At 37.8% G+C, this 15365-nt stretch overlaps 1 protein-coding gene across 2 annotated transcripts in view; it reads right to left on the minus strand.

Moving 5' to 3' along the window:
* Positions 1-15365, minus strand: part of SHANK2 (SH3 and multiple ankyrin repeat domains 2) — a gene marked incomplete at both ends in the record, with an annotated part of 313032 nt that overhangs the window by 36009 nt on the left and 261658 nt on the right. For both annotated transcript variants that reach the window (XM_082000563.1, XM_082000564.1), the window contains 2 exons: positions 1342-1452; positions 3890-4025. In XM_082000563.1, the coding sequence (XP_081856689.1) occupies positions 1342-1452; positions 3890-4025 (247 nt within the window). The remainder of the gene's footprint in view (positions 1-1341; positions 1453-3889; positions 4026-15365) is intronic.

The raw sequence follows: 15365 nt of genomic DNA on the forward strand, positions 1-15365 counted from the left end.
CAACCTCTTCGCACTCCATGAAAGGAAAACAAATCAAAACACCCAAATGCAAAAAGTGGCTCCAGAAAAAAACATTTTACATTCTAATCCTGGAACAGAAATTAACAGAATATTTACAAACTGTTGAAACTTTCCGTCAGGTTCCCAAACTTCCTGGCACAGAAAAGTCTAATTTTCTGAGATCTATTAGAGCTAAATAATCAGACTGTTTCATTTTGGTCTTCATTTGGTTGTTATACCATAGAGAAGACAGTAACCACTTCAGAACCTCTTTGTTGGTAAGAACTCCCACGGAAGCTATGTGACTTGACTCACTAAAGGATGGATGGGGTCCATCTGCCCCAGAAAACATTGACTTTCAGGGAAAAAAAAGGGGCCACAAGGCTTTGATTTCTTCCAGTTGGCCTTCATATGAGTACATGCCAGAAAAAAAAAAAAAGATTATAAATGTAAGTATTTAAATCAATGTAGTATTACATGGAAAAATGGTTTTATTATATGATAGATTATTAGTCTGCAATGAGGGATGTGGTTTGTTTTTATACCCAATTATCACTTGCTAAACACACTGTTCTAGTGTAATAGCCATAAATATGTACTGGGCTTTTCTCTTTATATATATGGTCCATCCATAACATATTTATCAGTCTAGCTGCAGAAACTTTTTAATGGCCTAACAGATTAAAACCAGGAAGAAAAGAACTATTACCTTCCTCATTTCTAGAAGATAAATCAAAATTCCCAAAGAATTATGCATATCTAGAATGTGGATGATCAAGCAAACAATCTACAATTACATTTTTTAAAATTAGCAAATAAAAGACTGAATGCTCAATACTTTTTTATTACTAATAGTGAGAAGAATTAAGCTTATATCATGCACAGAAGTCAAAGTGATATCATAATATGCACTTTTTCAGAACAGAGTCTAATGAAAACAAGTTGAAGTTGAAGCTGCTTTAACACTGTCAGCTTTTTAACAACAGCTTCTGGCAGCTTACCTTTATCCACTAATGAGAGGCGACAGAAATTTAAAATAAAACAATATTAGATGAACTGAAAATTTAGAAAGCAAAGCTAACAAAATATGATACGGCATTACTTTTTAGTAGATGTGCCAAACTTTGATGATGCATAAAATGTATTGACATTCTCTTGCGTAGCAGTAAAGGCACAAGTTTAAACAAAAATTATTCATGCAAATCATGCATATTTGAACTCTCCAAAGATGCAGCATTCTTAAAACCTCTTCTGTTCTATATACTGTACACAGTGCAGTTCCCTTCAGTCAATTTAATGTATATACATAGATATATATATATATTTACATTTCTATTACGCCAGCATGCTTGTCGAAAAACACTTTCTTACCAAGTTCTTCAAGCTCTGAGGTCATTGACTTAGACCGCAAGGTCAGTGCAGTGGTTGGAGCTCGCTTAGGAGGTGGTGGGGCTTTGCATTAAACAGAAGGATATACAGTGTAAGTAAATACACATCTCTAAACCACTATATTCACATACACAATTTCATATTTATTTAAAAGAATATGCTACATAAAATAAGGTAATAATAAATACATACATGTGGAGGAAAAAACCCTGAGATGCTTTTCATGTATGGAATTTCTATACCATTTCTACTTTTAGCGTAGGTTGTTTGACACATCAGCAAGCTTTTATGTAACAGGATACACAGAAACATTTAAAGCTAAATAACTGTGCTCTTCTGTTTTTCATTAGGAAAAAGACTTTCTACAGAAAGTGCCTCGCAGCACTTATGCCCCTCCTTCTAAGAAATGTACATAGCTAAAAATCTCCTGGAGAGCAGCCAATTTCGGCCAGATTAATTTCATCTTTGAAGAAACTGTTAAATCTGAGAAATACAAGAATGAAGATTCAAATTTGTCTTAATAGTTACAGTGAGACTAGGGAAAACAGGTGATCCTCAGAATAAATAAGATCTGAAAGTATCAAGGCAATCATCTAGCACAGAAACTAAAATCCAGCAGGTGTTTCAGTAGCCTGATAACCAATGTTTTTGGCGGTCAGAAAGGAGCATAATGTCAGAAAAGATTATGCCAATGTTGGTAGGAAAGTTGGAGATTTCTAGTAAACAGAAATGGCTCTGGGACACCAGGAAAAATTAAGGATTTTTAAGAGTTTTGGTCAATACTATACATTAGGCTACACCACTTTGTCAAAGATGGCAAAGTAGTTTGAGGGCAAGAAAGAGTGATGGAGGAAAGAAGTAGACAACGTTCATCCCATACCACCTATACCCACTACGTCAGCATCATCCTTTCCCTGTTAAACTCCTTCATCTTCTTACAGAGGCTTGAACGACAGTGTGTCACAAGAAAGCAAAAATACAGCTCAGATTCAGCGCCAGACATGAGGTACATATTAACTTCAGTCTGAGGTCTGCCCTTGCCCAACAAGCAACCACAAGTCTGTGAGGTAAACTGCACAAAACACTGGGAAGCGAGGCTGGGTATCTGACACTGGCCTCACCGTAAAGGAGACTGATGGCAAGAAAATGCTTCCACACAATTCCCACGGCACAATGGCAGTCGCCGGGTAACACAAAAGGCTACCGACTTGTATCAAAAAGGGACAAGATGCAAAAGTGAATGTTTTTGGCAAATGACGCGTTTTCAATAGGAGGCTCTGGAAAGATGACAAGGAACTGGATTTGTTTTTATAGCAGCAACTTCCCTTCGGGTTGTATACAGCAGCACTTTTATTTAAGGCCGATATGACACATCCCAAAGGACAGAGGTGAAAAGTTTGTTTAAAATGTGTGAATAGGAATTCTATTAACCTAGCAATAATGCAGGACCATGTTTTAACATTATTTACTTTAATATAGCCTTCCACCCCCCCCAAGGTGATTTATTTAAAAAAAAAACACAAAGCAGTAGATGTCAAGAACACTCACAGTGTAGGCAGAAAGCTTTACCCATGGACAAAGAGGGAGCCCTCGGGGGCCAGGTTCTAGCCTGCTCTCGTACTGAAGAGGCAGGCGGCTGTGACTGACAATGGGTGGGAGGAAATTGGTGGGGGGAACAGGAATTTTCAAAAATGTGATGCTGCTGTATTGAACACTAGTTAGCAGCAGCAATCTTTTCTGCTTAATGGTAATTATGAGGGCCTAATGACTTCCCAGAGTAGCTTTTAACCTGAGCAAACTCAGGGTATCTAAGGTGAAGGAAATAGTGCAAAATTGCAAAATCTTTTTTTTTTTTTTTTTTGTGAAATTTTTGTGGTGGGTTTTTTTTGGGTAGGTAGGAAACACATTGACATTCTTAAGGGATTAGCCCAATCTTATGATATAGGTTAACCCATAATCTCTGTTAAAATTAATACTAGAAATCCCAACACCTAGGCAGGAAAAAAATCTCGTCCTGTTTGTACCCAGACAATTCTTTCCCAAAGTCTTTGTGGCACATGATGCTATACTAACCTCTCTTGGCGTAGCTGCTTTCTTGCTAGCAGCCAAGTGGAAGAATAATAGATAATCCATTAATAGATAGATATTCTATATTATTAATAGATAGATAATCTAAGAAAGGTAATCTGTTCCTTGTGCTTTTTCTTTCTCACTACTGGAAGAAATTTTACTACAAGATCTTCAAACATATAAATACACAAAGATTCATAAAGATAAAATTTCATGGCAAACATGACAAAATAATATTACCCTTTTGGTGACATATTAATGCATAAGTCAACAGAATTAAATTCCTCGGAATTAAGTAAGAGAAGAGAATTTCGAATTTTAAAAAGGAAATCTATAAAGCAGAAATTATAAAACAGTAATTTCACATCCATATTCTGTTTTCTGCGGATCAAGACCAAAAGGACTCATGTAGGAAAAGAGAAAAATGTACCTTTCTTTCTAGCTGTGTCATCTGGATCAAGATTCCTGGTTACTGTAACAACCTTAAGAACTAGGTGATTGCCCCCTTGTCGAATCATGTTCACCACCTGCCTGTGGCCAACTTTCACTACATTCTCATTATTAACCTGCAAAGAAAGAAAATAGTCTTTTAGATCAAAATGCAGAAAACTGTTCTTTCAGTTTTAAAAACAGAAGGCGGAAAGAACAGGAAGATACAGAAATTCTAATTACCATCTTTTAATAAAAACACATATTTAAGAAACAGCGTATAGCTGACATCGTAACAGGAAAAAAGAGCTAGCTCTTCATGAAATATGCAACTAATTTCCTTATAATTACCAGTTTAAAAACCAAAAAAGTTAAATGAGTTCAACCAAATCTTTCTCTTTATGTATTTTATTTCCAACAATTAGCGTGCTACAACTCTACATTTCATTTCATACATTAAAAATATTTTCTTAAATAATAGTCATTTTTCATGACCGCATTATCCACAAACATATATGTGCATTTCATGCTCTCTAACGTAACCAGTGAGATATTAAGAAGCTTTTATTTTCAAATCATCCAGGAACAAAGATGTTCACTCCCAAAGTAAGCTCACATTCAACAGACATTCTTTTATTATATGTACTCTCCTAATTTCCCAGCATTTTCCTTCTGCTAGTTTCTGGAAGGATCTGATGTCCTGGAAGCAAAGGCATCAGGGCCATAGAAGTCCAAAAGAGTTTTCATGGAAAAAAATAAGTTAAGTATATGAAGCCCTGACCAGCTATTATGGTCACGCCAATTGAACTTAGAACTTCACTGCAACATTAAAGTTTAAAATCTATACTCTCTGGGTAATTCCTAGTGCTACATCATCATTTTTGCTGTATACATCTTTCCATAATATTAATAGACCTAGAAGAAAACCTAGACGTAAAAACTATAAATAAGCATGAATAAAAGTAATTTATTTATTAATTCAGTCTATAAGAAGTCACTGAAAGGTATCTGGAATCTGAATGATAGCAGCATATAAGACTGAAGTGCTGCATGTGCTATTTAGACATAAAAGATATTGAGGAATGGAATCAGTGAAGAAGACATGCTGCCAGAATACATGCTGGGGATTTGATCTCTATCCAAAACTCAACTGACTCAGTTATATTTCACTGAGATTGCTCAGTGCCTTCCAAAATGAACAGTCATTTTCAAAGCAAGCGTTTTTAGCCTCCTCTATTTATTCTGACAGGCTGGGCATCTCACAGTCTAAAGAATTTAGAGTTCAGAGCAAAATTTCTCATTAAATATTATTGCGATTTAGCAGAAAACAAGCACAAGCAGACCCATTCCAACTTGAAATCGTTTTCCCATCCATTGTAGCAAAGGGAAGTCTTGCCTTTTTTCAGGCTTTAGCTGAGACAAAATGCATTATGATGAAGTAACATCTTGGTAAACCATATTTTTAATACAATGCTGCAGTCAGAAGTCTCAAAGTATGGTCCGTGTGTTATGCCTACAAGCTTGAAATGCTTTTTGAGGCACTTTTTTAGTTTCATATACAGTGACGTACGTGTAACACATGCTGAACATCCAGACCTGTTGAGCAGGCAAATATGAAGTTCTCTCATTCTGTAGGTGGAGGATGTAAAAGAATATTGATTTGAATAGGACCATTGCTGTTTTGTTTTATTTTACACCTTCTTAGCATCTGGTATTTAATTCCAAGATACGATGTTTATTTAGTTGGACCAGTGGCATCTAAATTTAATCTGCCTAGTATATTTTAGCAGAGTTATCCACTTATTTCCAAATTCCCTCCAGTATTAAAACCTCAACTAGATAATTCTTTTCCACAGCAAAAAAGTTCATGCAATTAAGAACTATAGAATGCATCTACTCTGTCTTTACTGGAATTAAATTTTAAGGTTGGAAGCCAGTATGGATTAGAATATATCTCCTAATGCTGTCAAAAACCAGAGATCTCCAAATAAATCAAAAGTTAATATTAATCAAACACATGTACACTTCACTCGTGTAAAGTGATAATGTGTAAAATGATAAACGGCTTATGCAGCATACCATCTGTTCGCATCGTTATATGCAATGATATTTAACATTTAGAGCAAGAGCAAATATATACGACATATTTTTTAAAGCTGTCTCAGAAACAGAACCTGTAAATGACTGTTTATAGCAGCTTTGTTTAAAAGGCATGGTTACAAAAGCTGGTACCAAGAAGATTTATATTGCAAAAATAAAAATATTGATAGGAGATCTGAAGATTATTTAACTTAAAGAGTTTACAGAAATACTTGATTAAGAAAAGAATCATGAAATCAGCAGAGCAATACCTCATCTTCACTATCTCTAGCACCTCGGTAGGTAAAACTGTAGCATGATTACAAAGTAATAACATTGGAATCGTCAATAGCTTGTAAGGAACTAGGATTGCAGTGACAGATTCTCTAGTTCTTTTAACCTTCCTCAATATTTTATAAATAAGCCAAATGACTGTAGAAATGGTCATTAAACAGTAAGATACCAGAGCTCTGGCAGGTTGGTTTGGTAGTTTTAGCCTGATATTATTCCGTAAAACCTTTTCAGGTGTGAATAATTTGATGAGGCACGTTCTCTACTTCCACTTCAAGATTTGGCAATTTGACTGCTGCATCTCATCTAAGCTTTGTAAGCAAGCTGAAGAAGGTAAATTTTTTTAAGTATTAAAATAGATATTTATTTCACCTGTGCCAATTCATTTCATAATTGCATGAGGACTCAGTATTAAATGTGATCGCATCTCTGAAACATTAAAAAAAAATCTTTGCTTTTAGCGGCAAAGTGTTTAGAAGGATGTTCTATAAACAGTCAAACTAGCAAGGTTGATTTGCAGGCACAAATTTGTGTCTGTCTCTCTTCTTCAACCCAATCTTTCAGCATATTTTCTGTGACCTTTCACTGCAAAACCTTGAGTTCTTTTTTTCCTTTGACTCTTCTCTGAAACTCTCCTGCACAGAACCTTCTTCCCCATGACCTTTGTAAGTAGGTGAAAATAGATTATAGGAATAGATATGCGCTGTGGCTGGTTCCATGCTACAGCAATGGCAACTGGTCATCCAACAAGCCAAATGCAAGAAAAGGTGTCCCTTGGGACAGCCAACAATTTCAGTAACACTCCTCTATCCATTCCCGACTGCCAGGAAAAGCCTCGTAACTTTATGTTCTTGAAATTCATACTTTGTCATCGTTAGGCTAAAACTGGGCAGTGGGACGGAACTTTGAGAGAATTTGAGAAACAATTTATGAAATAACACTATCTCATAGACTCAATGTCTTTAAAAAACAGCCTAAACTGGAAATCTGAGCTATCTCAAGCTGAACTTACTTTCCAGGTATGTATGAAACATTTTTGAAGCGTTTAAAAGGAAGAGCACTTTTGTGACTATCAAGATTTTTCAGCTATATGTCTCAGTGCTTTTTCCACCTTGTATAATCAATGTGCTCAGTTTTTTTAGAGCAGTACGATGTTATGAGGCAGGAAAATTACTACTTAAGAGCAAGCTGGAGACAGAAATGAGAAAAATTCATAGGAGATAATTTTTCCAGATAAAATAATTTTCTGGTAGTGTGCAGTGCATTGTATTTCAATGTCTTGAAATATTATTAGCCACATGGCTTATACCACCATTTTTCATGTACCTCATGTTAACAAAACCCTGGGTGAACCACTCATGAAAAGGATCAAATGACACTGGACAGAGTCAAGGGCAGCAGGTGAGACGGGGCCTTCGCCCCCACTGACTGCGCCATTACTAGTTAGCTTACAGATAACTCAAAAAAAATGCAAGCAAAGCAACGCTCGTGTGTTGGTCAGTAGTTAGAGGAGATATGGATGGACTGGTTTGCAGCTATAATTGGAGGTACATGCAGCTGGTTAATCCAGGCACTTCTGGATACATTTAAGACACCGAATACTCATCCATGACAGCAAACAATACTTGCCACCACCTCTGCATAGTTAAGAGGTTTCGTTCCTAGCTGGTGGAATCAGTTATTCACACAGTTGTCATTTCACGGCTTCCTACAGAAGTGCAACGTGCTTGGGCATGACGCATTCAGTTCTCCAAGATAAAAGGCAGTGCACTGAGTCTCCTCTCCACTGCGACCACAGCAGACACGTCGCTGCTCCCCCACAAATGCCCTCTTGGAGAACTGAAAGCACTTTGGGGCTTGTATTTGATGTGCTTCACAGCCAGGACTAACACCTGCTTAAAGGTCCAAACCAGAGACCGTTAGCAACAACTACGTTCCTCTTGCACAAGAGCTTTGAATACCAGCAATGAAGAGCTCTTTCTCCAACATGGCTATTCTTTCAAGAAAGGATTTAAAAATATGGAGTAAACCAGTGACAAAGACATCTGACAGTCATAAATCTCCCTATCTTTAATATCCAAGTCCACTACTCTGACTATCTTACTGAACATTTATAAATAGCAACATCTAAACCCCCCAAACCCCAATAAAAATCATGAAACTTTATTCAAGAATAAATAATGATGTGGTCTCTAAGAACAAAACATTTATCAGGTAATCATTTTTTTTTTCCTGTGTGAAATATTCCCTACATGAAAGAGCCCTCCATACAAAAGATAATATGTGAACTACCATGACATCAATAAATTACTCTGGAACTTTACAAAGAAAAAATGCTCCCATTCAGGCAACATTATAATCCTGATAACATCAGAAACAAGCACACAGGACTGAGGACGACCGATGACTGACAACAGCTTATGAGATGGAAGAAGTTTAGAAAAGGGTAGGATATGGTAGAAATCGCTTTACAGTTAATATGAACGGAGGCAGTAAAGTCATTTGGTGGGTGATTTCAAGAAATGGAAAGGGTACCCTATCAGAAGGCAGGAGCAAGGAGGAAGGCAGAAGCAGTATTCAAGGTGAGATGGCTGCTAAGAGCACAAAGGAGAGGAAGCAGGTATCTTCTCTCTTGGTCTATTTTTACAAAGACATTCTAGGTAATCTCAAAGGCAGCAAGGAGCTTAAATATGATGCAGTAAGAGCGAGGACTACAGCAAGACACAAGTCAGTGTAGCCACACAGATGCCACTGAGAGGTATAAAAAACTGCAAATCGGTTATTTCATGTATATTTACATTCACATACCACGAAAGGCTATACTGCCTACAGGGCGGCTGGTATTTACTTTAGAAGCAACGTTAGAGATAGAATTACCTTGAAATTTGTTTCCTGAAGATTAAATTTACCCCTCTGCCCCCCAAATAAAGGCGTGCTTCCCTATCTTAAAGAAAACGAAAGAGTGCATAACCTTTATAGTACTCATTCCCTACAGAAGCTACGATTGTGTGGGTCCCTGTTACTCTGCCACACTCCACCACCAGGCAATATCTGATTGCAAACAGACTCTTCACTGTGTAAATAGATGCATTTAGTTCACTTACATGCGCAGATTTAGGACAGGGAAGAACAAATGCTATTATTTAAAAATGCAGATTTTTTTTTTTTTTTTAAAGAGTACATTAATGAGTGTCCTAGAGATGCTGGGGTAGATTTTATGGATTTTGGGACAGGCTGCATAAAAGCATTTTTTTTCTGAAATGTGTAACAATGCAATGGGTTGAAAAGTAAAAAAAATAAAATAAGATAAAATAAAATAAAATAAAATAAAATAAAATAAAATAAAATAAAATAAAATAACCTGCCCATTGTAGCACAGCAGATGCGTGAGCTGGAACATATTCACCAGAGCAGCCTTCCCGTAGGAAGGTGCAAAAGAAAAAACACTACTAGAGAAAGAGACCTTTGCGGAGATTGTTCTATTAATAAAAAAAAAAAGAAAAAAAGAAAAAAAATCTTAATTCCTTCAATGCATCACCCTCATCCTTCCATTATCTAAACATTCTCTCAGTGGAAAATGTAGTCAATCATTTTCAACGGTAATTAAGTAGACAGATGATTCTGCTCAGAACGACCACTGCATTGGTGCAATGGTGAATAAATTCACCTTGCAGTTGTGAACACACGTTCTGTCAAAATAAGCTTCTCAGAAGCTCTTCCTACCCATTGAGCTACTTGAAAAAACCAACAAAAACCCGAACCTGTTACACACACTTACAAACCCCTGCCTACACACTTTTTAAAAATCCACCACGTTTTCTAAATACTTAGCACATGCTAACCCAATTACAATTTGTACCAGCAAAATAAATAGCATACAAGTAATTTTGTAGGCTCAAATTATACTTTTGCATTTCAAGTAACTACACAGTTGTGCACATAACACTGTCTAAGCCTGTCACGAACCAGTAGTATGAATTTCCCATCTGTGAAGTATTTATTCAATGTGAGACAAAGAACGACACAGTGACCTAGACAATCATTGGGAAGTAATTAGTTTGCTCGTTATACCCGCATTGCTAATCCGAGGGTCAGCTGCAAGCGTTTAATTCACTGAGAACCAGCAGCTGGTTGTGGTGCCTATGGTTCTGCTGGCCTTAAACTCTCGGTGATGAGCTGAAGCAGTATTTAGCACAAACTTAGACCATATCCAAAATCTGCACTCTACAAGTGCATTTAGTGTCAAAAAAATGATTATTTGCTTTATGTTAAATCCCCTAAATTCATTCTAAATGCTGAATGCTTTCAGCAGTGCTTGTCTGCTGTTGTCAGTATTGTAATCCAGCATCACCAACAGGCACATGAACAGCGTTGAGGGCAGATAGTCCACCTAGAAGGGTTTCTGTGCAAAGCATATTTTAACAAATTCTGTTGGCAACATACTTTTCCCTGAGTGTTATAGGAAAGGACTGAATGAATACACTTGCTGATAGAGTTTAGAGATCTAAACGAGGAGGCAAGTCAAAAAGGTCCTAATCCAAAACATGTTTTGGATTTATATGATATTTTATGTTCTTATAAAATGCATCTAACCACAAACAATTTCAAGATTCATTGTCTCAAAAAGCTGGCACCCAAGTTTAACCTGTGCCTTAGATGAAAATAGAAAGTAATAATATAATGTATAAATGAGTCCTGTAATGGAAAATAATGTATCTGTAAACCCAATTATTCACATCATACCACGGAGGCTTAAACAGACAAAAGCAGATGGCTTCAGTCCACTGGGCCTCAACTATTCATTTATTTGAACAGGTCCTGAAACAGGCCCTGAACAGTCTCTGGAAAAATCCTGAAAACTTGCTAGTACAAATAGGAAATTAGTTTACATTCTGATCTCCAACACAAACACGTCTGATTGTTATTACTATTTGGCCATATCCCATGTAATCTAATGTAGTGTAAAAGATGCTTCAGAGACTTCCACGCACTCTGTTGACCTAAGAAGCTTGACAGAACCAGGTATACAAGCATGTGGAAAACTCCAGCTGAAATCTTGCATTAGTACATTTTTAACAGTAATCCATTTGCTCTTAGATTCGCCTGGACTGGTGGCCTTAACGCAGGGGAGGCTGTAAAGAAGATGAAGCCAGTGAACAGGGAGTCGGACTAGGTGATCTCCAGAGATGCATCTCACCTCATCAATTCTGTGGGGTTTCTTAAAAAGAAAAAGTATCATAAGGAAGTACCTACAGCCTTCCAGAAAAAGAGGTACAGATGAATTACAGCAAAAATATCAAAATCATTAGTAGCATTGCCACAATACAAATTTCTCTGCATAAACTCAAATATTATGGAAAACAAACAAGATGTAAGGTATCTAAAGGAAAAGGCCCTGTGGAGATACTATGTCTCGAGGTTTTAGATTTCATCCTGTCACCACACTCCCCGCTCTGCACAGGGGGAATATCGTGCCTTTCCTCTTGCAGCTCCCGTGGCAAGGGAAGGTGTACGCCTGGGGCGCGCGCCCGAAGGGTAGCAGGGCAGGCTGAAGCGCAGGCTCCCCGGCGAGACCCGGGGTGCTCCAGCCAGGCGGCAGTCTCCTCCTTCAACAGACTGAGCAGTGGCAAAACTGTCGTCTTCTGAACTGCAGCATGAGTCTGGTCTCTGCCTAGGGATGGCTGAGGCACGCTCCTGAGGAAGGCTGTAGCCTGCGTCTCTTCATCCACTTGAGTAGCACCAGTATGGCAAATCTTCAGCTGCACTTAGGAACATCTATTTCTGATAGAAGCATTGGAATGAAGAGGCATCTCAGATCATAAACTCCAGACTCCTTTGTTGTCATGGCAACTGTATCACATAATTTGTTTCTTAACATTTAGCCAAGCTCTGTCTTGGAACTTCTTATATCTCTTGTCCCTGTTAGTCCTGTTAGGCCCATAACCTCTGAAAAGGACCTTTTTTTTTTTTTCTAATTTCCATCCTAGGTGTGATCAGTTTATACTAATCCTTTTTCCCTGTGCCAAACTGACAATAGCATAAATAGCTATTTTCCCCCCTACTCTCCATGCATTTTACAAACAGATCAGGTGGGAGTAACGTCCTGTCTTGGCTAAACAAGCATTTTAATAATCTATTATGAGAAAGAGTTTAAAACCTGAATGGAGCACAACAGCTGTCCCGCACTTCAAAGTCAGTTTTTTGTTTTTTTTTTAATGTGTCTAACCAGTCAAACTAGCTTATAAAGATGGTCTTACGTTCACCTGTACTTCACCTAACCTACACTGCACCCGTGTCAGTGTCTGACCTCTCTCAAGAGAAACGCACAATCCATTTTCTTCTAATAACCTGCTAGAAGTAAGTGGGGAATGTCTGCACTACCCCCTTCCTCACAGCCGCTGACCTGGAACGCAGACATTTTTGAGTATCTGGGAGAGTTACTTACACACGGCCAGTGGAAAATGTTTGGGACTTTAAGTTCAGCAACAGAGTATTTGATCCTAATGTCGGTTAAAAACTGTAACAGTCCTGACCGTTTCACACAAGAATGAAGTTGTGAATTTTGCTCATGTGACCAAATATATGTATATGCAAACGAACACAGCATAACAAGAAAACACATCTGGGTATTTCAGTGGAATTTCCCTTAACCCCAACTTACTTTAATTAAAGGGATTCAATAATACTCCAGCCTTATTAAAAAAAAAAAAAAGGCAATGGAATAATGTATCAAAAGGGTTTCTCAATAACATCTTATTTTGTCCCATTAAAAACATTGCCAAGTTACACAAACAACGGTATTGTTTCTGTACAGAACTCAAAGGTTATGTTCAGGGTCAAAGTTGAAAGAATACACTATAAGAAAAGCAGCAGAGCTGAAAGTTGCTGTTTATCTCTTACCCATACCATGGGTAAGATGGAACCATGTTAAACTGGCATTTAAATCTAAAATTTTGTATACCTATACCTACTCTGAAAGCTGTTGCAAGTAAGTGACTACTGTCCTCATGAGACTACCTTATACAGAACATTTAAACATCACTCAATTACTTGGACCCATTCCTATTAAAAATAATTGTCTCCATTAATCAGTACCTGTTACTATTTTGAACCATTTGGTTTAAGTCACATTTCTTAGGAGAGGTTCAATTAACTTTATTGCAGTTGATTGAACTGCAGTGTACCGCAATCAATTAAATTACACTTAGGATGAATTTGTCCAATGGCTTTCAGGTGCAAGAGGTGGCAGTTTTTCATGTGGTAACTTCTCTTAGGAAAAAAATCAAGTGAATTGTGCACATCTGTTTTGTTCTCTCATACACACACCTGAAAAGGTTTCCATTTCTGAGGAATCTTCGGAGTAGTATTACACCTAACTGGTATATATTGATACAAGGCAGCATGAAATTGTGACCTATGCTTGATATTTTAACCTGTTTTAAAGTATATGACTTATATTCAGTGAATATTTAATGGTTTGAGAATGTCAAAGATGAACAAAAGATGTGCAGTGGTTGCCTGGGCAGGTCTCTGACCAGTTCTCAAATTCTGCACGCTCAAGAGTAGTTACCAAACAAGAGGTTTGCACCTGGGAATAAGCTGGAGAGTCTGGGCACAGTTTGGTCCATAGGTAGGAAGACGGTCTGGGCACAGTTTTAAGATTTCATCTCCTTTCTCTACCAAATCTTTCTCCTCTTCCCTCATCTGTCTTCATAACTCACACCAGAGCCAAATATGTATTCTGGCTGGTTCACAATGATCCTTAGGAGGGGTGGCCTAATTTAATCACAGAGGTTGGACTGGGCTTCCACCTCACCCCTTGCCCTAGTTTTGTTGGCATTGTATTTCTTTGCTACTCCTTTTGTCTTTTCAGCATGTACTTATTTTGTATATCTGAGTTCCATTAGTACCTGATAGTTTGTCCACTTTCTGGTATGTTTGCTTCTTTTTGCCTTAAAATGAACTCTGTGAAGATAAGCTGATAATTCATTTTTTTCTTTTTTTTTTTCAAATTCTAATGCTTTAAAAAAGTATGTTCTAATTTAAAATTCAGTAAAATTAAAATGAAGTTTGAAGTGCAACAGAGAGTATCTTAACATTCATTTCATGAACATGGCTCTTACATTTAATTTGTTCTCAGATGTTATTATAGCCTATAAATTATGATACACAGCCAGCATCAAAAATAGAGTACCCAAAATAGCAAACTGCAGGTCACCCATAATGAAACATCTCCAGCGTATCTGCCCTTCACAGTTGAAGACATGCATGAATATCGAAAACTGCTCAACCATTGCAATCGGAGCTGCTTTCACCTCATTTCTCTGACATGTCCATAGTCACCCACCTCTGCTGGGGTTTGTTCTGTGCAAATTGTTTTTTTCACATAAAGAAAATAAATGCAACCCAAGTTGCACGTTCAAGCAGTGGTTCTGCAGTGGAAAAGCAAGTTTAACAGACTCTTATGCCTCCCACACTAGTTTGCCGCTCTCTCAGCAGCATCACTAATGCTTTGTCAGGCCCTACCAATAAGCTGACTCCAGAGAGGGGAAAAAAAAAAAAAAAAAAGAGAATAATTTTAATCTGGATCATTTAAGTGTAATGGTTAACACTGCATTATCATTGCGATCTGACTGCCGGGCCAGCGATGGGCAGCACAGCAGGCGGAACGGTGGTCCAGTTGGTTGACAAGTTGCGGACAAGCATCTTTTTGGCATTACTGTGCTACCATATACCCCTGCTGCATTCCTCAGCTCTTCTGGCACAACACCCTGCAGGGTAGCGTGAAGAACAGGATCCATTTTGGATAGACTGCGATTCTAAGCCAGGCCTATCCCTGGAGCTAGCTCACTGAGCAGCTTCACCTGTGCAGCTGAGCGGGTGCGCGGGGCCAGGAACGAGGAGCAGAAGAAGCTGAAGCTGGCATTACTGCTACAACTGCTCGTGCAATTACACCCTGGGAACAGCACTCATCTGCCACACACTGACCTTTGAAGAGATTAAATGCTTCGGACCCCAATTAAACAATTCCAAACTTAATGCTTTAGAAAAACGTGAGGCTATGTTCAACCCTAAAAATATATCCTTTTTAAAAATCAGGAGTACAG

This window comes from Phaethon aethereus (assembly GCF_964289735.1).
Source record: "Phaethon aethereus genome assembly, chromosome: 5".
Taxonomy (NCBI): domain Eukaryota; kingdom Metazoa; phylum Chordata; class Aves; order Phaethontiformes; family Phaethontidae; genus Phaethon; species Phaethon aethereus.